Genomic DNA, 26,181 nt, shown 5'->3' with positions numbered 1-26,181 from the left:
ATCTCATCTGGATTTAAGTTAAAATAACAAAAAGTGCAAATATTTGTACAAAGCGTATCAATATTTCGTACCACTGTTCCAAGGCATTCACACACATTAAGCCCACTGATGAAGAGGGTTCATTGTTGTCGGGAATTGGGGGTCCTGTTGTGCGTGTTCGGGTTCAACGTCTATTTAAAAATTGATTTGTTGTTATTTACATGCGACATTATTTATTTGGGATATCTTTTTAAGCGATTTTATGCCAGCTCGCGATAATGGTGTGTGTGTGTGTCCTTCAGGTCAGCTTGCCGCTGTCGAAAATCCAATTTGTAAGTGTCACTGACAGTTTTTGGGCATAGAGAATTTTTTTTATTGCTGATTTCGTCAGTGAAGTGGAATCACAGTTGATTTCGGATGCAACAAGTTGGCGTGGGCCAGGATTTGAAATGACTGTGAGGTGTCACAGCGTGACTTTGGTTATTGTATTTGGGGGCCAAAAATACGAGGATGTGTTCATTTGGATGGATAGTGATGGAGATAGGAGCGGAGAAAGTCAAAGAGGCGCCAGTAATTGAAGGCAGTTGGCTGGAAAAATCAATCAAAATTGTGTGCTTGACATTTGAACGGGTTGGGTGAGGTTGTTATTGAGGGTTAAGGAAATTACGTTTGATAAGATAATTATTTTTAAAATCTTCCATGTGGAAGACCAAATAAATATTTAAGAAACAAGAGGGCCGGGAAACAACGTTCCTGTTTTTACGGGCAAAATGAATAATTGATATAAATGTGCATTCATTGTGGAATGTTCTCGTGTCATCGCTGATACCCGAAAAAAATCCCGCCATGGAAAGCACTTGTTTTTCAATTAAATAATAAATCTCTGCAGGAAGAAGTAATGACTGCAATTAAGGGTAAGCAACTGCAAAATGTCTGGGGAAAATAATTTGCACTTCCGCGACCTGTTCGCACCTCTCAGCCCTCCACGGGCTGTGGCAGGAAGCCATGAGCAGTTGGTGGCAGACACGCAGGCAAGTCGGGCCCTTAAAATTTTATATAATTTCGCACATGAAACTTTAATGAATGCTTCTCACTCACTGCACACACACACACACACACAAATTAATTTGGGGCCAAAAGGACGAATAGTTGGTCAGAGATTGAGTTCGCATAGGATGTTCGCAACTAAGGTACTAATCTCCATGTTACACTAGCTTTGGCTCAAAGTTAAACTTTTGAAATTGCTTATATAGAAGTTTATATAGTCCTGCTGATAGACGGTGTATATTCTCGGAAACTTTATACTTGGTAATTATTTAAAATACCTACATATATGTTCTTTGAAAAACCAGTAGGCGATATAAAACATATAATCATATATATGATTATATATGTTTTTACTCTATTTCTTTTTAACTGTAGCAAGGTAATTAATATTCAGTACACTATTCTTATAAAACATATTAATAACTGTCCCACTCATATATTATTATTTTTTTACTGAACCAATGCACTTAGTATTTTGTACACTGTTCTTATTAAATATGTTAATAGCTCTCCCACTCTGCTTTCAGAATTTTTGGTGTTAAGCACACTCATATACTCAGTCACCGAAACCACTGAGCTATCGCATTGGCATTAAAAAGTGTTTAATATAGAGTGAACAGAAATTTGGTGGAACCCCAAACTATTGGTTTTAGGGTCTGCCCTGGCAAATAAATGCATTGTGTGCAGCCCTTTTAGAGGAAGTGGGTGAAGCAGAGGAAGCCGGAAACATGTGGCAACCAGGTTCTGCTGAAGAAGCCAGCAGCAACAACCAGCTTGCTTGTCAAATCGTGCGCGTAAAAGTTTTAGCCGTGAAAAGTTTTCAGCTGCTACCTGAAAAGGTATCTTTTTTTGCAGATTACATGCACGTTTTCCGTCGCGGTTACTTAGAGTTGAGAGTTAATAAATTGGTATACCCCTTATAATCTCATATTCAGTAGGCAAAGATACATTGAATATTGATAGCGATAAATAGGTGGAAAGTATGGAAGGGACTCTTTCTAAATAAAGCTTATACCTAAATATCATAGGAAATAAATATAATTAATAACCACTTTGATTATAACTCAACCCTTGTGTATTTGCGTCTAAAATACCCCATATACCCTGCGAAAATGAGTTGTCTGTCATGAGCTGCATGTTGCACACGTGTCAGGCGGCAACAAGGAATCCAGGATCAGGGAAAGGAGCTGCATTGGGGGCTCTTTACGTGACGCGGCGGAGCGAGTTGTCAAAGGCAGTGGTGCTGTTCAGTTGCGCTGCTCCTGCTCCTTCTCCTCCTTCCACTTCCAGCCACCAACAGTGCTACACCGTGCTCCTCCCTGGGGACAAATTGAATTCGTTGGAATTGTTGCAACTCTGTGGCATTCGAAATGCGGACAGCCGGCGGCTGGCAATGCGGCAGTTGGCGATTTGTTTGTGTGTCGTTTTGTTGCAGGCATCGCTTGATTTGCATTTCGTTCCGGACCGCTTTTCCCACTTTCACTCGCCCAGCTCCATCAGCCGTTGAAAATCACGCTAATTGTCGGGGCCCAAAACACGCGGAAAAACAGGGCCATTTCGAGTTGAACCAAAAATTTAAAGATTAAGCCAACTTAAGGTATTTAAAATTGAAAAGAAATTAACTTCCTTCGGTTAAACCAAAAATTTAAAGATTAAACCAACTTAAGGTATTTAAAATTGAAAAGAAATTAACTTCCTCCGGTTAAACCAAAAATTTAAAGATTAAACCAACTTAAGGTATTTAAAATTGAAAAGAAGTTAACTTCCTCCGGTTAAACCAAAAATTTAAAGATTAAACCAACTTAAGGTATTTAAAATTGAAAAGAAATTAACTTCCTCCGGTTCTAGGATATGCAAATTTACAAGCACATAGTTTATTAATGTTTAAAGTGATATCTAAATAATTGTAAGCGCTTCATAATAATATCGATAATTTAGACATGGAAAATACCTCATTTAAAAAGTAAATTTCCCCTTGCTTTCATACCCCCTAATTCTTCGTTAAACATCTTTTCTTTCCGTGCATTTAGGCGCAATGCAGCATTTCGCGCAAGGGAAGGACAATCTCTTAGATCGCTGGCTGCAGAAATTTGCATTAATTGAAATGCAGAAAGTCAATGAGGCTTGAATGCAGAGGGAGTACGACGGCGAGGTTTCATGTATACCTAATTTGCAATATAGTTTTAGATGCGACACGCTAAGTCTTAGAGTTGTATCACTTAAAGCGTGGCAAGACTAGCTGACAAAAAGCAGCCGCAGGATTCTTACTTTGTGATGCAAATCTGACAACTCTTTGTAAGCTGATTCGCTACCTCAACCCTGTCCTGCCAGAGTCCTGCCAAAGCCGAGGCGCTAGTCCTGTTTGGTGACAAGCCGCAAACACAAACAAAAGTCAATGCTCGCAGCTATTAGGAAAACAACAACACGGCCAGAATAAACAGCGCCCCTCTCAATCATACTCCCCCGGAAGTGCAGCGAGTCCTGCCAAATGAAGGATGAACACAATGACAGTGTCTGCTGGTGTCCGCCAGATGTCCTTCCTCACACAAACAAAAAAAACACCTTGCATAATTTATAAGCATTTCCATTTGCTGCAGCAGTGGATTAGTAAAGCGGAGGGAAAAGCGGAAAAACTGAGCTGCCTCATGGCCTGCGACATTTGCATTTGAACGCAGTTTCAACACGCTCATGAGCAGCAAATGACAAGGCGGAAAAAAGCCGAGAGCAACGCAGGGAAAAGGACTTCATTTCCATCTGTCCTGCGGTCGAGCGACTCCTAATGAGCGCATTTTAAGCTGGATAGTCGTGGTGTTTAGGTCGGCTAATTTAAAGCATTAAGAAAATTAGTGCAGTCAACGGGTTCTTAAGGTGGTGAAAAAGGATTATAGATTTTAAGTATCCACCAGAAGTCACTTTATATGGGTGAATTCCATTTAAGCAACCGGAATCGATCAATCGACTTGTAGGGAATAACTTTCTCAACATTAATTTTAAATTTCGAAGAATAATAACTGCTCTCTAAACTAAAAATTTTATAAAAATAATAGGCACTGGAACACGTTTGCCTTCCTTTAGAAATAGCAAAGAAAGTTCGCAAATAAGCCTGAGCACTCTCAATCTTCCCTGACGACCGAACTGAACTTTTTTTCTAGGACCCTCGAGATATCCTGTCCCCATGTGTTACTTTGACCTAGGCAAACATTTCAATTAGTTGAGCTTTGCCAAGGCAACAAATTTTAAATTGTTTTGTCAGTTTCATCCAAACTTGATAAATGCCAAACTGTCGAAAGTGTTTTGCCGTCGCAATCGTCTGACGTTGAAGGCATTTAAAACACGATTTTCACATTTACTTTCCAATTTTGCACTGTTATTGCCTTTGCTGGTTCTCCACCAGTTGAGTTTGCCCCCCAGGCTTTTTCCCCTTTTACTCACTGCCTTTTCGACCTACTTGTCTGACAATGGCGACATATTGGGTAAAAGTGTCTAGGCAAGCCAAGAATTGAATCACACTCCATGGGGCCTCAGATTCGATTAAGTTAAATCGAATTTTTCGGTTTTGGTTTTGCCGATAACAACATCAACTAAGTCAGTGAGCCACGATGGCTGCGGCGGACCAGGAAAAAAGTGGGGCGAGTGTCTGGAATCCTTGCCTCTGGCCAAGTTCCATTCTTATTCCTTGCGAGCATAAACAAGATTTATATCGGCAATAAAATATTTCACGCTCCAGCGAAACTCAACTAAGAGCACACACCTTCAAAAGTGGGCGTGGCAGTACCAGGACCCGCAGGATTCCGAAGTGAGCCTTCACAAACTTGTCTCATTTTTGAGGAATGTTCTCGGGCATGAGGCTTCATCAAAGAGGTGTAGATAATCTGTCATGACAATACAAAATCTTGTGGCAAACACTTAAAGGGCTGGATAAACCGAACAAACAGGTAATGGGGTAAACCTAATTGGTTACTGGAGTTGTGGCTAATTGAATAAGTTAGGGTATACAAAGTTTATAGGTTTTGGTAACTAATCCACATCTCGCCGTAAGACGAACTCACCTCAACGTAAAAAATCAAATCAAGTAAATAAAAAATCGAATAAATAATTAAATAATAATAAATAATAAATTATGTTGTTTTGCAATGGCAAAAAGCTCTATCAAAGGACCTGGCAATGTTCCAGCGGCCTGTCTAGCAGTTCCATCAGCCGACGGACCCAATTGGCGCCTCCTCCTCCTGCGGAGCTCACATGGCTTGTTGGAGCTTTTGTTATTGTTATCAGGCAAATAGGCTGACTTATAGTCCGCCTCCTGTTCCTTTTGTGTTGTGTCGTGTTGTCTTGTCTGTTGCATGTACAAACAATTTAATGCCCGGGATAACAAGTCTGCCGCACACGAGCGCACTTCGGCACGCAGCAAGTCGCATACACATACCATGCAGCACCTGGATGCCAGGAGAAGGGAAAGGGGGAAGGGGAAACAGGACTCCGGCGGGCAGGACATCGTGCAACTCGCTCCTTGCGGCTCCGCGTGTGTAAATCCGCTGTTGCCCTTAAATTTCTAATGGTTTTATAGGTTGGCCCCCATGCACTTGAGACACTTGCAGTAAAACTCTTATGTCAATGAGATATACCATTATTACCTAGCCAATTACTGTTACTGTTACCGAACGGCATTATTTTGAAGTATTTTTTACAGTGTAAATGCCTGGGCGTGCGAGAGCACCTGCAACTTTGGACATTGTGGACACTCCACGTTGTTATCATTAGGGCGACGCTTGTTGGCTATTTGCTTGACTTTGCCACCGTGACTGCTACTTTCCTGTTCCGCCTCCGGCTTTCCCGCTTTGCCGCTTTCCCATTTTCCTCCTCGGGCATTAGTCAGGCATTAAGTTTGTTTTCTCTTTTAATGACTAAACCGAGCAACACAGTACTGACTGGACCACACTGCATCCAGTCTCCGGAGCGGTTGTCCTGGCCATGACAATTAGTGAATCATTTGTGCCACAGATAACTGGGCTTACCTGATTAGACTCGGTTAATTGCTGACATCACAGCGTGTTTGTGGCCATCGGAAGGTCCGGCAGGTGCATCGCTCTTAACAGACTGGCAATTAATGTGCCGGAATTGCCAAATTGATTGTCAGCCGGCGGCACTCTCTGAAAGTTTTACCCTAATGCTGGTTTGAGTGCCCTAATGCCCAGTCATGTGATTTCAAGGCACAGAATATATGGTGCTGATTTATGGTAGCGCTCATTTGGATAATTGGGTAGCTAGTCCAAGGTAATATAAGCACACATTTTTAATACATATAGAACTTACTTGTGTTCTATGAAGAATTCAAAAGAATTATAGAAGAGACATTAATTAGGGTATCACAAGACAGAAACCCACTTGGGATGTGTGGACAGGAAATGGAAATTGGAGTTAGTCCAACTTCTACTGCTCTCAGCATCTCTTAAAAGTGAGTTTCCCTACACTTAAGGCGCATGCTCACCTCAAAAAAAGTCACAAATCTCTCGGAAGCTGCAATGCGAAAAGCTTTCACATCCTAGGCAGACCCAAGTGAACTGGGCTAATGCAAACATCTGGGTGCGCCCAGAAAAGGACCTGTACCAACGGCCAGACTGTTAAGCCAAGCCGGCTTTCCAACTATGCGGAGTTATTAAATGCTATGCGAAAAGTTTAATTGAAAACGCCGTCGCGTTACCCGCGGAAATCGCTTTAGCAGACTATGGGTTTTTGGGGAAAGGCAGTAAGCTGGCTTTTGGGGGTAAATTGGACGTACTTAAATGGGCGCCATTGAAGGCAATTTAACGATTTTGGACTGCTGCTACATTTGCATAACTGTATTTAACATCTAAATGGTTTCCATCCCTCGGCAGTCAAGCGAAAGTGTTTCGTCTCCCATGAAGTTGCACTTAAATATTTGACCTGACGGCCACAGATACAACTCTCTAGTAAGTGAAAGGGATATAAATATCCTTGACATCTAATTGATAGAAATGGTAACCTTAGCCTTTCACTGGTAAATTGTGCTCCGTTGCATCTAAAATCCGACGGGTTACAAGGCCTGCCGCATACATTACGTATACGCAGCGTTGGCAAGATGTTAATGCCATTTGCAGATAGACGTGGGATAAGTATATTCACATTCTAACTACCTGTACCTGTACATGTACCCGTATCCTCCTGCCGCCGTTGCAGTCCAAGGCATTCAGACCTCTGCCGTTGACAACTTCGGTGACAGTTTGCGAGTCCTTTGGCACCCCGGCTTTTCTTGTTGTGGAGGGACTTTTGCTTTCCGTGTTATTCTCTTTCTGCCACACGAATGCCCCGCGGCATTGCGCACATTTCCATCTTAAGTATTTTTATAGCTAATGGCCCTTTTAGCTTAATATCAACACACAAGTGACACCGCCCCGAGCATTTTCATGCGAACGCGACACACACGGGGCGGAAGGGCCCGAGAATTTTTTAAATTTTTATGTGTTTTCATAACGATTTTTATGCCTGTCTCGGGCCGGGCCATTGACTCTTTCCAAAGGGAACATTTCCTGTGCCAACGCCACCTGTTATCAATTGATTTTTGTGTGCCTGCCAATTGCCAGAGATGCGTGACGCAAAGGAGAAATGAAAAGACAAAAAATAATTCGGGGAAAACCGAATGGCGAGTGCCTGGTGATACAATTTAAGGGACACGCTCTATCCGATATTTCTCCTCTTTTTTTTGGGGGGACAGCAAACTCAATTTCCCATTTCCCGCCTAGCCCACCTCAAAGTTCAGAGCCAGTGCAAGAACAACAGACCGAGCAAGTTGCACAGTTGTTGATTGACATGCCAGTGGTGCTGACTGAGTTCGACTCACAGTCCCACCGCCCGCTCTGTACCACACTGCGTATACATTATCTATGCCCTGGCATGCAGCTCAAAGCGCACAAAGTCCTGGCCCTCTCTCTCTGTGTGTGAGCCGAAAATGGTTATTGTTATGTCGAATCCCACTCACACACACACAGGATGTTACCCCAGCTGTTGGTTGGCTGGCTGGTTACTTACTGACAGGAGGGGGGGGAAAGGAGATCGGTCCTTTGACAGCGAACAAAACGCAGGGCTCTGGATTTGGGTTCGATTCTACATTGGACAACTTGACCCTTGAGCCAGCCAAATGAGATGGCATATTGTGTTACCCGCCCCGGTGACCAATTAGGTTTTAAGTTGAACTAATTTACCAGTCATTAGGAAAGTGTCGTGGGACACGAAAATCTATATATGTATATCAGATAGTAGTGCCCTGCTGCTGTGATATGTAATGCAAAACAAATTGCCCCTAATGCTGGTGCCCTTTTTTCGCATTTTTCCCTTACATTTTCCCCAAGCACGATGCAGTTTTTCCTGCCAACTATTTTGCATACAATTTTTTACAATTTTCATGCTGATAAAAGTACTTTGGTGAACCAGTTCGTTCGTTGCCTTTTTTCACCCTGCGTTACTGCGAATTGATTTAATGACTTAAACGGTTTTAGTTTAAATTATTTAATTGTTTCTGTTAAGCTCCGCTCTGGCCACTGCAGTGGTGTTGCAGTTGTTGTTGCACTGTTAATTGATTTTAATTATTTAGCGGTCGGTGGTCTTTTTTCTGTGAGTGAATGGAGCACATGAAGCACTTAACCAATGGATATTGAAATCGGAAACGCTGATTGCATATAAATAAAGCCATGTTGAATGGAAAAATCAGTTTGCTAAAGTAAAACGATTAATTAACTAAAACAGAATTCTACACATCTACAGAAATGTTACATCATAAAATTATTGATTAAATATTCGCTTAGCTTCATTGCACACTCATAACACATTAACTTAGGTAAACGTCATTCAATTAAGGATGTCTGGGAAAAAACTTCTGATATCTGTATCTGACATTGTCAAACTGTCAAAGTTCTAATGGGCCGTGTGAGGCTGCGAATGTGTCAGCTTTCAAGTCACACCCACGCATTCCCGCGGATTCCCATGAAATGCCCATATATATTTGCCCATAATTATGGAAGCAGATGCATTAAAGCTGCTTAGTCCGGGTCGTGACCCAACATCCCTAAATATGCTTTAAATTTCATTTTTATTATCATAAATGCTTTTTTGTGTCCCTTTCATGGCTGGGATCTGTTCGGCTCGGCAGTCTGCGGGTAAAGTTATCACAGATGCGCAGCCATTTGCAAAGAGAGGCAAACTTTCACATATTCAGGGACAGGACAACAAGGCACACGCACACTAACACACATATCCTGCGAATGAGCTTTGGGTTTTATGGCCTTTTGCTGTTAGCCGCGGCATGTTGCTTCTGTCTGTTTGTCTGCTTGTCTGTTTGCCATCTCTTGTTGGTTAATTTACATTTTCTTGGTAATTAAAATGTGTCTTTACAGCACCAGCACCAGCACCCAACCCCCTTCGGTGGAAACTGGCACCAATCGAGCGGAGTTGTGGTGGAAAACTCATTTACATAATTATGTGTGGCAATTTCCAAGATTTTTCTGCCACAACCATTCAAGTTGCCGCAATTATAGCGAGTGCGAGAATAAATTTATTAGTATTGCTCTTTATTCACACATTGTAAATGTTTGGTTTGCTCCTTTTTCTTTCCTTTTCACTAATTGGATTTCCGTCCAATAATAATAAATGAAAACTAATTAAATTTTCGAATAATTAAAACAACTTCAATTGCACACGCGATTCTTATTTAACTTAAAATCAAAAACTATAAATTTGTTAGCCAAATAGAAAGCCTGGAAATGAATGTAGTCATTAGACAGCCTGGTTGATTTTCCACTCAAAGCATGTGCGAAGTCAATGGCCAGCAACATAAGTCAACACCAAAGCCGGCAAATAATGAAAAGGAATGGCCAGAGACGACTGCTAACGGGGCCAAGTCCAAAACAAAGGACCAACCTACACTCCAGCCAGGCGGAAGTGAGCTCCTTGTTGCCCCATTCCTGGCAGCCAAGTGGCATTAGAGGCGCTTAGCAGCCACGTTTCGAGTAATCCGCGTGCCAGTCGGGAGACCGGAATCTATTTGGGAAAACCCAAGGAAACGGAGGAAATTCCCAGTTCTAATTATTGACAGCAACAGAGGGTGATGGCGGCGTGGACGGAGGGGAAGGACTGGCCTGCTCAAAGGAACAATTAGGAAAGCTCTGTTAGGACTGTAAAGTTCTGGTCACAGTGAGGCCACCTTTAAAGGACCCACACATACAAATCCTATTTGATTTGCCCCGACCAATGGCACTGTGCATCGTGTTTTTCTTATCGTTCTTCCTCCATCAATACATTGAAAAATGTTGCTAATTAAACGGTTAGAGTTTTCTGCGTACTTCTCTTTCGTTTGCTTGTAGAATGCCTCAGTTGGGTAATTTTTAATTTGTAGCAAATCATTTTTTATGTAAATGTCCAAATCCTTGAGGATACCAACGAGTCCTTGGAGGGCAATTAGAAATTGTTTGTCTGTTGGTTTCCTCGTTCGCATCGAAAAAGTTTGGGCATCAAGAAGCAGTCCCAAGGAAAATATTAATGGTGGGCAATAATTTCAAAGTTGAGCTCCTCTTATGAATTTCATTCGGTTTTAATGATCACATCTCGGGCCGTCCAATAGATACACAGAATGGAAAACATTAAAATATATCCTTTTAATATGAGAAGTAATAAAGGCCTTAAATAAAATATTCGTGTCCACCTAGAAATGGCAAAAGTCAAGGGTTCTGGATGTTAAGCACCCCTAGGACACATTTAAATTGTTGGTAAATGATGCCTTGAAATTTCATTGGCGAACTTTTAAGCAGAGAGCTGCAGAGAGAATGGGAAACCATCCAAGTATTAGACAGCCAATTAAATAGGAATTGCCTTGGGCAGCAATGAAAAAGTTGCGAAAATTGGGAAATTGTTTAGAGTTAGAGAAACGGAAATCTAATTATGTATGAACAAAGCGGACTCAAATGGACAGCCAATTTGTGCACGCATTTTTTTGCCATATTTAACCTGAAGGAGTCTCGAGTCCGGCTTCGATATTCAAGGTTCTTTCGCTTGGCTCTTTGTCTTCTTTTCTACGTCAAATTAATGCAAAATGAAATATATTTTTATTTTTTTTTTTATTGAATGCCAACGCACATCAATCGCGAAGGAGCGGGCAAAAGAGATTGAGCCAGGCATTTCACAGGATATAATCGAATGGTCGATAAACTAAGGGAGAGAGGATAAATGGTGAGATGGCATAATTTCGCCTCCGAGAAAAACTTATTCCAAATTCAGCACACACTTCCTATATCTTGCTATAAACATATATATACATGATATACGGCCTTCAGAAACCTCTTCTAATCGATTTATCTGCATAATAACGTGAAATTATTCGTAGTTTCCAGCATTTATGTATTTCTAAGACAGAAAATGGTATATACAATTAATTTGATTTCTGTTAAATGAATTTATGGTATCAGAAAATATATGCATGTGTGAATTAGAGAAAGAGAAGAAGAATATAGCTATATACTCGCTTTAAGACATAAGTTTAATAATGGAATTTAAACTGATTCTTTGAAAACGAAACCGAAAATCTGCCAGCTTGTTGCATTTTTTGACCAAAGCGAGAACAACTTAATCCTGTATTTAAGCCCGTCCAACAAACAATGGACTTAAAGCAGAGTTTCGGGTATAAGTGGCCATTGAGTTTTGAAATATTTAAAGACCACAAGAGCAGCCTCGAAGTTCCTGGCCGAAGTTTCGGTGTTGAGCCTGCGCTCAGCAACTGCTTATTAAATGTCTCTGGCAGGACCAAAGTGGGCGGAAAGGTAAGCACCTTGGCCACGCCCCGTTTTACGGCCTTTACGTGGGCTGGGCATTGAGCAGGCTTTTATTGGCCGATGGGTGAGGGGGGACAAGGGAAACATGGGAGGCGTAAAAAGGATTCCCTCGGCGAAAGCAGCTTCATAAGAAGTTGATTTTGTCTGCACTTGGCCTTTCTGGAATTTCTATGTATTTGTTTTGCAGGCCAAAAAAGAAAGTGAAAGCTGAGTGGGTTGAAAGCGACCGAATGAAACCAATTGAAAATTTATTTGCTTTCATAAATGAAATTGAAAATGATTTTCCCGCACTGAGTTGGGTTCAGTTTTCCGTTTCCGCCCTCGGTATTTTACCCATTTGCAGTGCGGGAATCTAATTGGTTGCGAACAGCAACGATATGTGAAATATTTATGGCCCAAGTCCTGAGCGTCGGTTGTGGTTAATGGAAACTGAGCGGGAATGGCAATATCCAGGCCATTCGTATTTTCATTAGCACTTGGCTATTTCCCAATATCACGTGGTATTTGATATGCCCGTTTGCCGGTTTCAAGAGCGCACAACAATTTATAAATGTGTGCTGTTTGTCTGCTCGGTTTAATTTGAATAGTCTAAAATGTCAATTGCTTATTTAGTTTTCATACCGTGCGGCAAAATGGTGATTGCTTAAATTATATAGATATTTTCCCAACATCGGAATCGATAAGTCCATGAACACGTCTGCTTAAGTCTCATAACAACTGTTGTCTAATATAATGAACTGTATATAAATCACTCATTTTGCATCTCCTTCAGCTTTGCTACAAGTTCCTTTAAGCTTTTATCCTCAATAATTTCAGAGCAGCGGTAATGATATTATATAACAATGGAGACACCTGCGTAACCAGCCTTCTCCGCCAGCCGCATCGATCCTTATCCCATTTCCATTGTAAGCTTGGAGGACATTTTCCCTTTCGCTGGCTTTGACTTTAAAAACCGCAGTCGATGTCCTTCAACATCAATTCTCGAAACGAAACATAAAACTTTTTCCTATGAATGAAGATGGTGGCTGATGGGTGGTGGTTGGTGGGTGGGGTTTTTAACCAACAACCGATATCAGTATAATATAACAGCATAACTTTCTGAACTTTATGAGCGCCGATTGCTGTTGTCATTTCACTTGGCTGCCGTTAATGTTGCTCCTTGTTGTGGTTGTTGCCGCTTTTCATCCTGCGGCAAAAGTTGAAGAACTTTCGAGCGCGGTTGCTGAACAAATTTTGCCTTTTGATTTCGCTTGGCAAAACACAAATGTACAAGACTGGCAGTGTCTTCCTTACATACGAAAAAGTTGATGCTGATTTGTTGTGGTTGCCCTGTCGCTACTTGTTTGCGTTGTGGTAGGACTCTGCCAATATTTACATCTAAATATCGATTTAGAGTGTCAATATCATATCGTATTCCGGGTTCACCCGCATTGCCCCCCACACCTGTAATTAATCACATTTGCATGCGGATTGGGTTTTACTCATTATGCACACACAGAGACATCCACCGCACAGAATGCTGTCACCACATGGAACAATGGTCCTTTTTCATGTGGATTTTACTCTGACAGTTTTGCTGAAATCCGATGCCGCACAGATGCGTTTGCGTTTGCGTTGGCGTTGGCGTTTGCGTGTGCCACACTTTTGTGGGTGACTGTGCTCCATATGGCTCATTGCCTGATTTGATTGATCCAACTGGTGACACCTCTCTGGGGGATTAGCTCGGGGTAAAATCGAGGGATGCGGCTTTTCGCAGCTGTGTCGCACAATTGTCTAAAATGTCATATATAAATATTTGCTCGGTTCCAGTTTGCATTACGTTTTCGGGTTTCTAATAAACATGGCGCTTGAAAAGCTAGCAGAAATTGCGACGATAAATCGAGCAGCTGGGGGCGTTTCACGTTTTCTGTATTTGCATTGAGACAACAGGACGAACAGGACACACATTCACACTGTCCTTATATTGAGAGTTTATAGATGCTGCTCCTGTTGTCGATGTTTGCACTTTGACCCGAATTGTTTCTGGTTTGCATTAATTACATTGTCAATAGATTTCAATTTCGAAGGGCGTTTACGTGTGTGTCCTGCTTTGTCTAGTTAATAAACTAAATGCACTTGTGGGGCATCGTCCATTTATGGGGGTCTTAAGCTTGATAAGCCTCCTCGTGTCACAATAGGCAAAACAATACTCTTTTGCGGTTACATTTTGCGTCTATTAACATTTGTTTAATTAATGAGTTGAGTGTAGAACGGGAACTGGTGGGGTTATTTAAATTCACCAATGACCTTTCGCCCAAGCAGTCAATCACAATTACAAAGGACCTTGGTCAATTGTGCTGAAAATTCATTTTTGGAAATTTTAAATTTATAAATCCCCACGGATTAACTCTTTCCGTGTTTTGCTTCATCCCTTGGTTAACATAACAAATGAAATTATAAATATTTTTGGTTGTTTGCAGTCATAAAACCTGAAAAAACGCTCGCTGCCACCCGTGCGTATATGTAATGCCCTCATAAATGCAATCCCGCTGCTCTTCGCGGAAAATAAACATGGCGCAGCGTTCACTCCTACAAATCCTTCAAAAATCCGACTTAAGCTGGCACAAACAAACACTTGCACAGACACACATACATATACTCGTACACATATACAGACAAGTAAATGGGAGCGCGGGTACAGGACATACATTAACGTATCAATGGCTTATTGGCAGGACCTGGAACTCGAGTACATCCACATATAAATAACTTTACCCGACTTTCCTCCCCCGTTTTATTGACTCTGAGTACCTGTTCAAATTGAAATTCAATGCCAGCCCATTGGCAGGCTCAACGAATCCCCTCGCACGATAATCCTGTTGCGATTTAGAGGCAGTCGACTTGTGTTCTTTATTTACCATAATAAAAAGTATGGAATATGTTGCCATATGGAAAAAATGTATTTATTTCTTCTGGTGAACAATTCACCAAACCTAAATTGTATATACAGTAGAATCAGGTTATAGCGACTTTCAAGGAAAACGCACTAACAGAAAGGTAGAAAAAAATTTGTATTTGTTTATTATATTATTGCCATGCTCGTAACATAAGAAAAATTAATTTCCTAATCAAACAAAAATGTTAATCAATTTAATTTAATTTTTTACAACCATTTTTTTTTGATAAAAATAATCCATTTTTTTTCGATAGCAGTAAAAATAGTTGTCCAAAAGTAGAATGCTATACCACGTTAAATTCGTAACAAAATTTCCTATCCACCTGTGCTCAAAAAAGGAAAATGACATTTTTTGCCATTTTTCGCAAATTTTGATGATGGTACCCCTTATCAAAAATGCAAAAATTTGTCAAATTTTATTTTCGAAAATCGAAAGAGTATGGATAGACATGGCAATGTTTAGCTGAGCGGTCATTTCTGGCGAAAACACCCATTGAAAATATGTATTTATAACTACACTTACATTATTTAGTTATTTCGGTACACAAATAACGCAAGGTTTTAAATGTTAGAAAGGATTTCATTTCAAGTAATTAATTATTAAATTATTGATTGGTAGCAAGCCGCCATCAAATATTAGGCCGAATGGATATTATATATTGGATATTATATTATTCTTCACAGTTGTTACTTTAATTTAGCGTCTATATTCTATAGTTTCCATTAGGTGCCACAATAAAATACCTTATGCTAGCGTGGAATAGTTCATACTACTTTAGCTACTTTCTGATGGGTAATTTCTAAACTGTAGAATTAAAGTAATGGGGAATCAGGCTATATGTATGGGAATGCTCGATTTGATTCTTATCGCTTTGGCTCTCGTTGATTTTCTTGGTTTTACAACCGCCAACAACAAGAGTATGAAACTGTAAAAGTTGATTTATAGAGAAGAAAAATTAATTTAGTTTTAAACAGTGAAAAATTACCCCTTCATTTTGTTTTTCTTGCAAAAAATGTAGATTTATCTAAAAAATTTTCCGCTTCTAAAACAGGTTTCTTAATTAAACAGTTTATCTACGCATTACTATACTAAATCAGTTTTCTCACACTCATAAAAGGATGATGGCGTTTGCTGATTCTGGGATTCATAAGCAGTCAGAGCGGTAAGACACATCTGCATTTAATTAACCCACTTAACACTAACTCACATGAATTATTTTTGCATAATGTCCCATTGGAATCACCATAGGATTGTGGAATCACTGTGTGTGGGATCTGCCCTTCAAAACTAATCAAGAACGAAAATTGATAGATTCCAAAATGAATTTTCAGAGTGTTTGCATTATTTTGCTTCTGCTGGTCGCTGGGTCCTGGGCCTACAATCCGTGTAAGTTAAACGGCGGTATAATTGCCTGTGTTGTGAGTTAAGGCCGAACCATTTTCAGATTTTTGCGACGATGAGCCCGCTCAAATGGGAGTGTGCAAGGCACTGTATTTTATGTGGCGTTTCAACAAGCAGCAACAAAGGTGCGAGCACTTTGCCTTCGGAGGATGTACTGAATCAAAAAATATATTCGGGAAGGAGTCGGACTGCAAAAGGGAGTGTCTGCCTGAATCGAGTAAATAGAGTAAATAGAGTAAATAGAAACATTTAATGCCCTCTGAGGGCGACCGTCAAAATAAAAGTTTCTAGCTGCCGTAAAGTTTCTGCTGTTTTCCGCTTCAGCCGAGAATATGATTTGTCTGCAAAGTTGAAATAGATTTTTCAACAATTTTCGGTAAGCCCAGCGCTATGCAAATGAACTGCCGTCGAGTTTTGATTTATGCTGATGAAAATTGAGTTGCCTAACAGAATATTATTTAGTTTTTTCGACCACTGCAGCGGAGCAGTCAGCGATAATACGAGTGTATAGGCATCAAATATGGCAACCAGAAAATGCATTGTGTATTTTGGGCTCATGGCCCGCACACATGGCGTATGCTTAATCAGCCATCGGGATGAGAGGGCTTTGGCCACCGTGTTGTATCAACTAGAGCTGCCACGCCCCGATCCGCCTCCGAAATTCAATCAGAATGCGGCTTGTATCCTTCGATACCGTTGTGGCCGGCCCCACTTAATATGCAGGTCCTGACACGAATTAAAACCCGGCAATACACAGCGACTAGTACAGTAGCGGGAAAACTCGGCGTTATTGTGTGTTTGCTCGCTGTCGGTTATTAGATTTTCCGACAACAGACAAAGTTCACTTGTCGCCTGCATCACATGCTCGCAGTAGCCATGCTGTCGCCTTGTTTCCTTTTTCCGCTTTCCCGCTTTTCCCGCTTTCCCGCCTTTTCCCATCCGTTCCCCGTTTTTGACAGCATTGTCTGCGAGCGTGTGTGCAGGGGAATTAAATTCATTAGCAATTTGCACGCCAACAAGCGGGTGAAAAGTGCAACCCAACTGGCGCAAAACAACAGAATCTGACGCGTGAACCCATTGACAGAGCAGACTGACAGTGGAGCGTTTTCAAATGGCATCATTCAGCATTTACCCTGAAATACATCAAAATGTAGAGTAAAACCATTGGTTTGCAATGCTTAAACTGTATTTAAACTGCCAAAAGGGTAACAGCCGATCCCAGGAATCCCATGCACTTGGAGGCACCTATCGCTTGAAGCTAAGGCTCTCGGCTGGGGAACAGAAGGCTTTGATGTGATCGCAGTCCCTTCTACCAAGTGCCATATCCGAGTGATAGTCGATTGGATAGATGATGGGCTGGCGATCAATGCGCCACGAGGTCGGCATTGAAAGGATCTCGACTTCGGTATCCAACTTTGCGTCGCACCTGCCTGCATACGTCGTGAACCTCTTGGGCTTGTGGACTCGATTATAGGGGTCTCTGAAGTAATCCCTGTAGTCCTGGCACTCCAAGTAGAACCTATCCACTCCCCGCACTGCGGTGTAGGCCAACACCTTCAGTCCAGGCTTATCGCAAGTGAAAATGGAAAGGCGGTGTATCCGGCTACTCTTGGACACATTCCACATGTCCACCTCTGGAATGAGCATCTTTGTCCCCAAGTTGATTCTTGGAGTAAATAGATATTTTATGAACTAAAGTGTGTTAGGTGTTTATCGAACTAGATTGTGTAGTTGAGTGAGTTTTAAAATGGAAAAATCATAAATCAAGGCTTGCTTTAATCTTAAATAAGAAAAATGAAAGCATGCATGTAGTCACTAAGCTAGAGTAAACTTAGTAAACTCATAAAGGACAAGCAGAACGGCACCAAAGGCAATCTAAGGAAACAATTTGTTTTCTGCTAACCGGATTGACTTTATTACAATAAGGACAAAAAGGGGTGAGATGGATGTTGAATGTACACGAGCATGGCAGCAAACTAAACAGAAAGCCATTGATCCATTAACTGGACGCCCTCGTGCCACAGAAACAGAAACTCAATCAATCAGCGCTCGGTAGCCCAGACATTGTTTGTACACACATAGGCAAAGTTGGAAAAGTGGGAAAAGTACAACCACTGGTGACCAGGGAAATGGTTAATCGTGTCAGAGGAAAACGTCGCCAGCCATCAATTAGCTGGGCTGTGTTTACTCACTTGTCTGCCATAAACAACAAAGGGATAGGAAGCTTCTCCGAGTTAATTAATACTCTTATTACGCATACGACACGTGGTACAGGAATAAGAACATGCAATCAAATCAATTCACCTTGGAACTGGTGGGCTGATCAGTAAACTAATACATCATAAACAGGTGTTTTCGCATTCGCTTTTAGAGTTGAAGATGTTTTTCGTGCCTGGGCATCCAAAGAAATCTATTTCCACGCATTTTCGGTGAATCTTCTCAAAGGTCCATCTGTCTTCGGGGGGTTTTCGACAAGCGCCACCATTACTTCTGCGATCATCACACTTTGCTATAATTTAACAGAATTTAAGTCACTAACAATTAATTAATTGGCTTATTTATTGTACCAGTATTATAGCCAACGACATTTTGCAATTGTAAGGCGCAATTAATAACAATTGACAACGAAAGAAGCTTCATGTTCCTAGTCTGATGACCTTAGTTCAGATTTCCATTGCTTTTAAAAATGCACTCTTTATTATACCGTAAAATTCGAATTTCATGCATACATTTTTCTTAAATCTAAAGAGCCTAACCAGTGGAACAAACGTTAAACGTTGCATTTTTAGTGTAATTTCAAATCAGAATTGTCACAACAACTGATTCGATTGACGTGGATTATTAACCTTCTTAATCAATTCCTAAGTAATTTATTAATCCAATTATCGCGTAGACTGCCGCCTAATAGATGGTCCATGGGGAAATATCGAAGGAAATGTGAGAATATATTCACAATAAGCCATTAAGTCATTGATTGATTTAACCCAAGATCCGCGACAGACACTTTTGGCCAGGCACTTTCGACTTCAAAGGTCCTCTTAATGGGAGAGCAGGTTCTAGATTGCAGCCCCAGCATGTTTGCCAAACTCATTCCGTAAACTACGTCGATGGCAGCTTTATATGCTCAAACATAAATCATGCATGAATGTGGCAGAAAAGTGATTCAAGTGGATTGGAAGCGGAGGCGCAATGGCGTACACAACTTTGTGCAAACTCTGACGAACAACAGGCGGCGGCAAATTGCCCAACAAATCAATCAAATACATCTGACAGATCCTGGAGGAGTCGAGGAAAAGTTCGGATGCGCCACAGGACATGTAAATGAAAGCAGGATGAAAACGAAAGGCTCTGGGCTGCCATTAAAGTGGCTTGTCGAATGGAGCGAACAACGCCGATGACCGGACATGATGGCCAATGATGCGGTTCGATTATTTGGGCCTTGATCAAAGTTTTAAGTTGCCAAGTTGAAGAGAGGAACGACCCGATTAAATATTCATTCTCAACCCTGAACCTTCAATCATTCTTTGAACTCTTGATACGAAAAGTTCTAAAGGACACTTAATTATTTCCCTAATTTTGTAGTTGCTCTTGAATATCAAGTGTGCGCCATGTGTGCCATAAATTGTAGGTATTTTAATTTCATATTTATTAGCAAACACAATAATGTTCTCGTTAATTGTCTACCTACTTTGCATTCGCCGCTGGCGTCAACATTGGCATTAAAACAAATTATTCCAGCTCAAGTGAACTCAACTTCCAATCGACTTCATTATGCCACCTGCTCCTTCAGAATGGAGGCCTTGGATTCAGCCACCTGCTCATTTCGTTCTGGATCCGCCTCTGCAGTCTCAACTTTAATTGCCAGGACTGCTCCTACATTTTTCCAGCTTTCCCCCTGTTGTTTACTTTGCCTTACTTTGCAATTTTCCTCCTTACACTTTTAGCCTGGCCCTCTGCGTCTTGGCGTTTATTTATTTTTCTGTGAGACTGCGCATATTTTGCCTCCAAATTAATTGTTGACATTTGCATCAAAAAATAAGAAACAGAAACATTTGTTCCTGCGGGCCTGTAGACGGGTTAAGCAATTCATTTAATTCCCTTGATTGTGCAAGGTACTTTGATTTATGGTTATAGTTCATGGTTTTCATTGAGCTAATAGAAATCTCACTCTAAACATGTCTCATTTGAATCGGCAATTGGAAAATTGAGAATAAAGACAATATTAAATGTTGTAAGTACTGTATACCAAGGGTATTACCGCAGTCGTTTTTATAGAAGACCTTATTCGTATTAATTGGGAGACGTCTGTAAGAAATGTTATTTGATTTGCTTGTATCCCGTTGGTTAAGTGAGCATTTGCTCAACTTGATTTGCTGGCGGAAATGGTGCGATTCAGAAAAATTTGCGCTCAGATTGAGGAACAAATTTAGCTCATTTTGTACAAACTTTGTTTTGGCGTTAGGAAAGCGAGTTATGAAAAGCTGAATTCAATTGTTAAAGAGACAGAATGCATATGATATTTGGCATTACTTCTCTTGTCTGTTATGAGCAACTACATTAAAAGTTGAAGGGCTCTTTACATACGCATAATATTGATATTGACGTTAGTTCACTGACTTTCGAATATAATATTCCATAAATCTGAGAAGAAAAATTTAAATTTAAACATGTAAACCAAGTTTGGCACATATCTGTCTGGCGTCATAGGAATGTGGAAATAATGTAATAGTACCATTTCAAATCACATGTACTACATGAAATGGCACACCTGCCCTTGGATGACCGGTAAAATGTCCGCAAATATCGATACGTAAACATTTTATATGGAAACTTTTTCCGAACTTCCGCAAAACTGTGAGCATAAAAAATGAATCTGCATAGAACGACTCCCAAACCGAACATGAACCCCAAAAAATCTGTCGCCTCGGAGCCAAAAAAAGCTCCCTGCCCACCTCATTATTCACCAAATGCATTACACAAATTGTTCGTTTATGGCAGGGCAAAGGCAGAAACCCAACCGAAAACCGCACATAAAAACTATTACGTCGACCTCCAGGTTCCCGGCGAAGCCAAACAGCTTGTCTCCGTAGCCCGTTTCCTGGCCAAAGGTGGAACATCTGTCAGCGGCATTCGGGCGCCTCGCTCAGCTCAGACATGTGGGCGGCAAACGGACATTTTGGCAACATTCTGTGGCACACATGCAGGCTGAAAAGACGCAGGAAGGTGCCTTAATTGCAACTGGCCTAGTACCTATTACTTGCACTTCATATGTGGGACAAAAGGGCTATATGTTTCAATTCTTTCATATGTTAGAATGGGTTTGCATAAGCCTCTGCATTTGTACGCCAATAAATATAAATATAATTTATCTTCAGAAACGTATTACATCTGCAGGTTTAACAACTATTAGTTTTGTGAGATACTTTCCACACCAACAAGCACTTTAGAAACTTATATACCCCACGAACAGTTGACATTAAAAAATCGCATCGAAAACTAGCTGACAAACATGTTCCACTCAAGCGGATAGACAGGAGCAGGAACACGAACAGAGACATGTCCCCATCCCATAAACGGATTGACATTTCAATCTCTGGCGGAATAGGGTTCCATTGGGCGAGACTTGTGCATTCCCCACCTCTTGAGCATCGCCTTATCGTCTTATTTCGTGCATATTTCACAAATTGCATCCGTTTGTCGCATTTGGCAGCCATATTGCATAGCTAAACAACTTCCGCTCGACTGATTGTGAGTCAATTACAAAATTGCATTTTCCCCCAAGGGGTTAACCCAAAATCCCCAGTCCTTGAACACCACACTACACCACTCCACATCATTCGAAACATCCTCCGGCAGTCGCGCTTTTAGTTTTGCTTGCTTGGAGTTTCGTTCATTAGGCCAAAGATGCTGGTAACTTTTTCTGGTTAAGTGGCTTCCAAAATGGCTGCAAATGTGTAGCAGCTTCTATTTTTCTCGGCGAAAGTTTGGGTTTGCATTTGCATATGTACATACTTGGCCAGTTCAAAGCAATAATGAAATGCGCTTGGCATATATATTTAGGAATTAGCTAAATTTGTTTGCTGTAGTTTAGTTTATATCTACAACTCACAACGAAAGTTACAAACAGCTTTTAGTTACATTCTAACTTATGTTTGCTAATGAGTAGATAAGATAAATGTTTCCTATGCTAGTTTTAATATATTAAAATCAAGATGAACCATATAATACCTTGTTTCAGGATGACGTGTTCCTCAGAATGGGGTTGAAATCCCAAGCCGAACTTTGGAAGATGGCCCAGAACTCACCCAACGAACCATGAGTTGATCGTCCCCCGTTTTCTTATGAAAACCATTAGCAGCTTCCACTTGGAGTGACCCAAACTAGCCCGGTCAAAATTGCTTGACCCTCTGGACGCAGCGAAGATTTGCGGCCAAGGCACGTAGGGCGAATAAATTTTGTATGACATTGCCGGGCATTCCGAGGAGAACTGGCAATGAGGTGGCTGCCATCAAAGTAGCGCAAATTTGTAACGGTAATTTGGCTCGGGCGTCCACCGGATTTCAGTTTTGGAGCTGAAGCAGGAGCTGGAGCTGGAGCTGGAGCAAGAGCAAGAGCAGGAGCTGAAGATGAGACTGCTAAGTAGCCGGGACCATATTTCACGCAATGACTGCACAACAGACATGGCCACGCCCAGTTGGTAAGCACATTCCCTTGGGGGGAATCGCCCACAACCGGCCGCCCCATCCATTAGATGGCAAATTGAATTAAATGTAAAAATCTTTTGCACGCAATTGGGAAATGGAAAAGTGCAAAATAAATTTATAGACATAAATATGAAAAGAGGAGCAGAGGAGAAATACTTTTTAGGACTTTTTACGACTTCCATAGAAATTAAAATGCCATTTAATGCGCGCCAGCATATAAATTAAATGGCCGCATTTCGTTGGCGTTTTTATGTTCATTTCCAAAGGTTCGGACTAAGACTCGACGCAGCGATTTGCCGGTAAATTGAATTGGCATAAAGACAAACTGGGAGTCCTGCCCAAACCATCGACTTTCTCAGATTCTGTGCTCCAGCCAGGCATTTGAGTCCTGTCTCTCGTTTTATAGCTGCAGACTTTTGTATACTCAGCGCAAATGTGCAATACGAGCGGAGTCAAAAACCGTGCGATCTGTTCTGTAGTTCAGATTGGAGCCCACTTTGTTGCCAATTGTTTATGCCGTTTAAATTTGTTATGTCCATTTTATGTCTCTTTGTGGTTTTATGGCCAAACTTTTATTTATGGCTTTCCCTCGCTTGGGTTTTCGGTCATTCCAATTGCATTTGATTAGATTTTGTTTGGTTAGTTGGGCGATCGAAATTGGAAATGAGTAATCCGAAATTGATTTACTTTTAGTAAAGGTAACTTAATTTAAAAAAAAGATAAAAAGTTGCTACCTATAATTGTTGCACAAAAATTGGTACCATACTTTAGGTACCTAAATATTACTATTATCCTGAAAAATAATTAGAAAAATATAAGTACATAAATCTGTAATAAACAGCAATCTAAATCTAGAAAACCTTTTCCTTTTTAATAATTTTAATCTTATAAGGCTTCCTCGTCGGAGTGCCATGAATATAATTACAGTTTCATTTCCGTACAAACTCGAAAGTGAGAATTTGACCAGCAAAGGACGACTTCTCACAAATGGAAACACGTGACGCAATGTCACGTTCTCCAACGAGTGGCATCTGCTTACAAATTGAAGACAACAAATGCCCTACACATTGGCTGGGATAAATAAATTACGAAGTGAAAATAAATAAGGAAATATGCCAGAAATAAAATGAAAATCCTGCAACCTTAAATGAACTTGACCTGCATGTATTATTGCACTGTAGTGTATTAAGAATACGGTTCGTATCTCAACATAAGAAAACAAAAGCAGATGATTACGATGAATACAACTTGGATCCTTTTCTCAACTGAGATATGCATAATTTCCTGAATACTGGATACACAAACACCTATGAAATTGCCCACATTATGTCAATACCGCAGCATTTTGAAGCCCATGTAGACACTGAAGGCCATGCAGCAGCACACGAAGCTGCAGCTGAGCTTTTCCGGATCGAGATTTCCGTGATGATCGCAGCAGAGCAGGTGGAAGATGTGCCGGCAGAAGCCCATCCAGGAACGGGATCCCTGTGCTACTTGAGTGTCTCCCAGCACCACCTCCTCCTCGCTGTCATCACGGAGCTCCACCCTGCCCATCAGCTCCACCACACCATCATCCAGACGCGCAGGTGCCTCGCTCAGGTAGTTGATGGTCTTCAACTCGCGCTCCTGCAGCAGATCCTGTTCGGTGGTCCGCTCCGCCTCCGGAATCCGCTCGTCCCCCGCCTTCGCCCTCCACTGCCACCACCAGCTGAAGCGGGGCTTGGAGTCCACAGATGGTGTCGTTCGTGCCATTGGCACCTGGGTGTCGAGCTCGTGGTAAACACTCGACAGGCTCATGAAACTCTTGTAGTCGCGTAGCTCATTTTCGGTTTCCGCATCAACAATCTGTCTCTGAAGTTCCCGGAAATTGAAGGGATACGGATAGGAGTTTTTGGGACTGAGGTCCTTCCTCCCAACTTCCTGGAATTCGTCTTCTGAAGTGCCAGACAGCGTATCCCGTTCACGGTCTGAGCTGGTTGGTTTTTCGACACTATCCTCATTGGAATCCTCCTGATAATTCTCTTGATAATCCTCTTGATAATCCTGTTGATAATCCTCTTGATAATCCTCTGGATACTTAGCATAGTTGGATCTATGCGAGTACTTCCCATCGAAATGTACGACATTCTCTCCTTTTTTCTGCACTGGCTGATTCTGGATCCCCACCTTCGCGTTCTCCGCAGCTCCGCCCTGAAAGCGCTTGATAGAGTTGGTAATCCTTGACCTGATATCCCTGGCAGCGCCTAAGGAAAAGGGCATCTTGAAGCCCAAGAACTTGTTTTCAGAATCTGCAGTCCTTTGGTTGCTTGTCCGGTTCTCCTGCCTCCAAGTCAAGTACTGATGTGGCTCGAGCACCGGATCCGGACGATCCCGACGATGTTGGATACTCCAGCTGGGCGGAGGTGGGCTGCGCAAATTGGTGCCAGGCGAGGGCCAGTACGTCTGGGGTGGCATGGGTTGGTAGGAGTTCTGAGGCAGTACGTCCATAAAACCGTAGTCTGGCAGCGGCGGCGGCACTTGACGCATGTACCCGGAGACTCGCATGTTGCACTCCAGGGCAAACTGCTGATGGGCCCGGTACTTGGCCCGCTCCGTGATCATTTCTATATGGAGTTTGCGCTCTGTCATGCGTCTATTTTGGAAATTGATGGGTTCCACAACGAGACCGTAGACTTTGCACATGCTGGACAGCTCGGCGTCTGTTAGGCGCCGAATATCCTGGCCGATGGGACGATCCCTGCTGGCATCATTCAGTAGCATGGCTGACGTTGGTCCTTAACACTCAGTGCTTAGCTGCTGCTGTAGGGCATAGTTTGGGCAATGCATTCACCAAGAATTTCGGGAGTATCTAAATAATCTCAAATATGTAAGCAATATTCCTAAAATTTTGGGTTTAGCTAATAGTAAAGGCTGTCAAAGGCGTGTCAAGTGTGCCTGGACCAACTTGCCTGATGGGTTTCTCTCAGACAATGCCAAAACACAATAATTCAAAACTTTTAACGCTGCGCAAAGAAGGCAGCCATTGAAGCTGAATGAAGAATAAGTTGAAAAATCATCGAAATATACTTTTGCTTCCTTTGTTCTGAGATCTGAGTTCTTTGTTTTATTTTATTATATTTGTTTGTTTTGACAACCTGCCTGCATATCCCTGCCCCCACTGGCAAGAATTCTGTCCCCTTTTGATGGCCCCCAATTTTATGTTTGTGGAGCTTTGTTTTCTGTTATGGTCCTTTTATTTTCTTTAGGGGCAGTTACTTTTTGGAAAAGGGTTCGGCGGAAAAA

At 41.5% G+C, this 26,181-nt stretch overlaps 4 protein-coding genes, 1 long non-coding RNA gene and 1 pseudogene across 5 annotated transcripts; 2 read left to right on the top strand and 4 right to left on the bottom strand.

The window, feature by feature from the left end:
* Positions 1-2,083: 2,083 nt before the first annotated feature.
* LOC120458148 lies at positions 2,084-2,465 on the bottom strand (annotated as a pseudogene).
* A 13,380-nt stretch (positions 2,466-15,845) lies between these two features.
* LOC120454996 (PI-actitoxin-Aeq3c-like) lies at positions 15,846-16,496 on the top strand. The gene is made up of 3 exons (XM_039640805.1): positions 15,846-15,956; positions 16,043-16,180; positions 16,239-16,496. Exons 2-3 carry the CDS (start codon positions 16,114-16,116, stop codon positions 16,418-16,420), a joined length of 249 nt encoding a protein of 82 aa, XP_039496739.1. The 5' UTR covers positions 15,846-15,956; positions 16,043-16,113; the 3' UTR covers positions 16,421-16,496.
* Positions 16,497-17,363: 867 nt separating this feature from the next.
* Positions 17,364-17,941, bottom strand: LOC120453137. Its single transcript, XM_039637691.2, has one exon. The coding sequence runs from the start codon at positions 17,840-17,842 to the stop codon at positions 17,441-17,443; it is 402 nt and encodes a 133-aa protein (XP_039493625.1). The 5' UTR covers positions 17,843-17,941; the 3' UTR covers positions 17,364-17,440.
* Positions 17,942-18,423: 482 nt separating this feature from the next.
* Positions 18,424-18,864, bottom strand: LOC120454910 (papilin). The gene is made up of 2 exons (XM_039640606.2): positions 18,763-18,864; positions 18,424-18,704 (listed from the first exon to the last, which is right to left on the bottom strand). The coding sequence occupies exons 1-2, from the start codon at positions 18,833-18,835 to the stop codon at positions 18,535-18,537; spliced, it is 243 nt and encodes an 80-aa protein (XP_039496540.1). The 5' UTR covers positions 18,836-18,864; the 3' UTR covers positions 18,424-18,534.
* Positions 18,865-18,990: 126 nt separating this feature from the next.
* LOC120454663 lies at positions 18,991-19,769 on the top strand. Its single transcript, XR_005616643.2, has 2 exons — positions 18,991-19,132; positions 19,185-19,769. It is a non-coding gene; the product is annotated as an uncharacterized LOC120454663 (long non-coding RNA).
* A 4,278-nt stretch (positions 19,770-24,047) lies between these two features.
* On the bottom strand, positions 24,048-25,852 carry LOC120458816. Its single transcript, XM_039646625.2, has one exon. The coding sequence runs from the start codon at positions 25,657-25,659 to the stop codon at positions 24,229-24,231; it is 1,431 nt and encodes a 476-aa protein (XP_039502559.1). The 5' UTR covers positions 25,660-25,852; the 3' UTR covers positions 24,048-24,228.
* Between the last annotated feature and the right edge of the window lie 329 nt (positions 25,853-26,181).

Source organism: Drosophila santomea, chromosome 2L, assembly GCF_016746245.2.
Source record: "Drosophila santomea strain STO CAGO 1482 chromosome 2L, Prin_Dsan_1.1, whole genome shotgun sequence".
Classification (NCBI taxonomy): domain Eukaryota; kingdom Metazoa; phylum Arthropoda; class Insecta; order Diptera; family Drosophilidae; genus Drosophila; species Drosophila santomea.
Note: the sequence above shows the minus strand (reverse complement) of the source record. Positions and strands in the feature narration are given on the sequence as shown.

Excerpts from the sequence above, each read along its gene's own strand:
- LOC120454996 (XM_039640805.1), top strand. The coding sequence starts at position 16,114 with ATGAATTTTCAGAGTGTTTGCATTATTTTGCTTCTGCTGGTCGCTGGG. Across the intron at positions 16,181-16,238 it reads GTCCTGGGCCTACAATCCGT|ATTTTTGCGACGATGAGCCC; the intron begins GTAAGTTAAACG and ends AACCATTTTCAG.
- LOC120453137 (XM_039637691.2), bottom strand. The coding sequence starts at position 17,842 with ATGCTCATTCCAGAGGTGGACATGTGGAATGTGTCCAAGAGTAGCCGG.
- LOC120454910 (XM_039640606.2), bottom strand. The coding sequence starts at position 18,835 with ATGAAGCTTCTTTCGTTGTCAATTGTTATTAATTGCGCCTTACAATTG. Across the intron at positions 18,705-18,762 it reads TGTCGTTGGCTATAATACTG|CAAAGTGTGATGATCGCAGA; the intron begins GTACAATAAATA and ends GTTAAATTATAG.
- LOC120458816 (XM_039646625.2), bottom strand. The coding sequence starts at position 25,659 with ATGCTACTGAATGATGCCAGCAGGGATCGTCCCATCGGCCAGGATATT.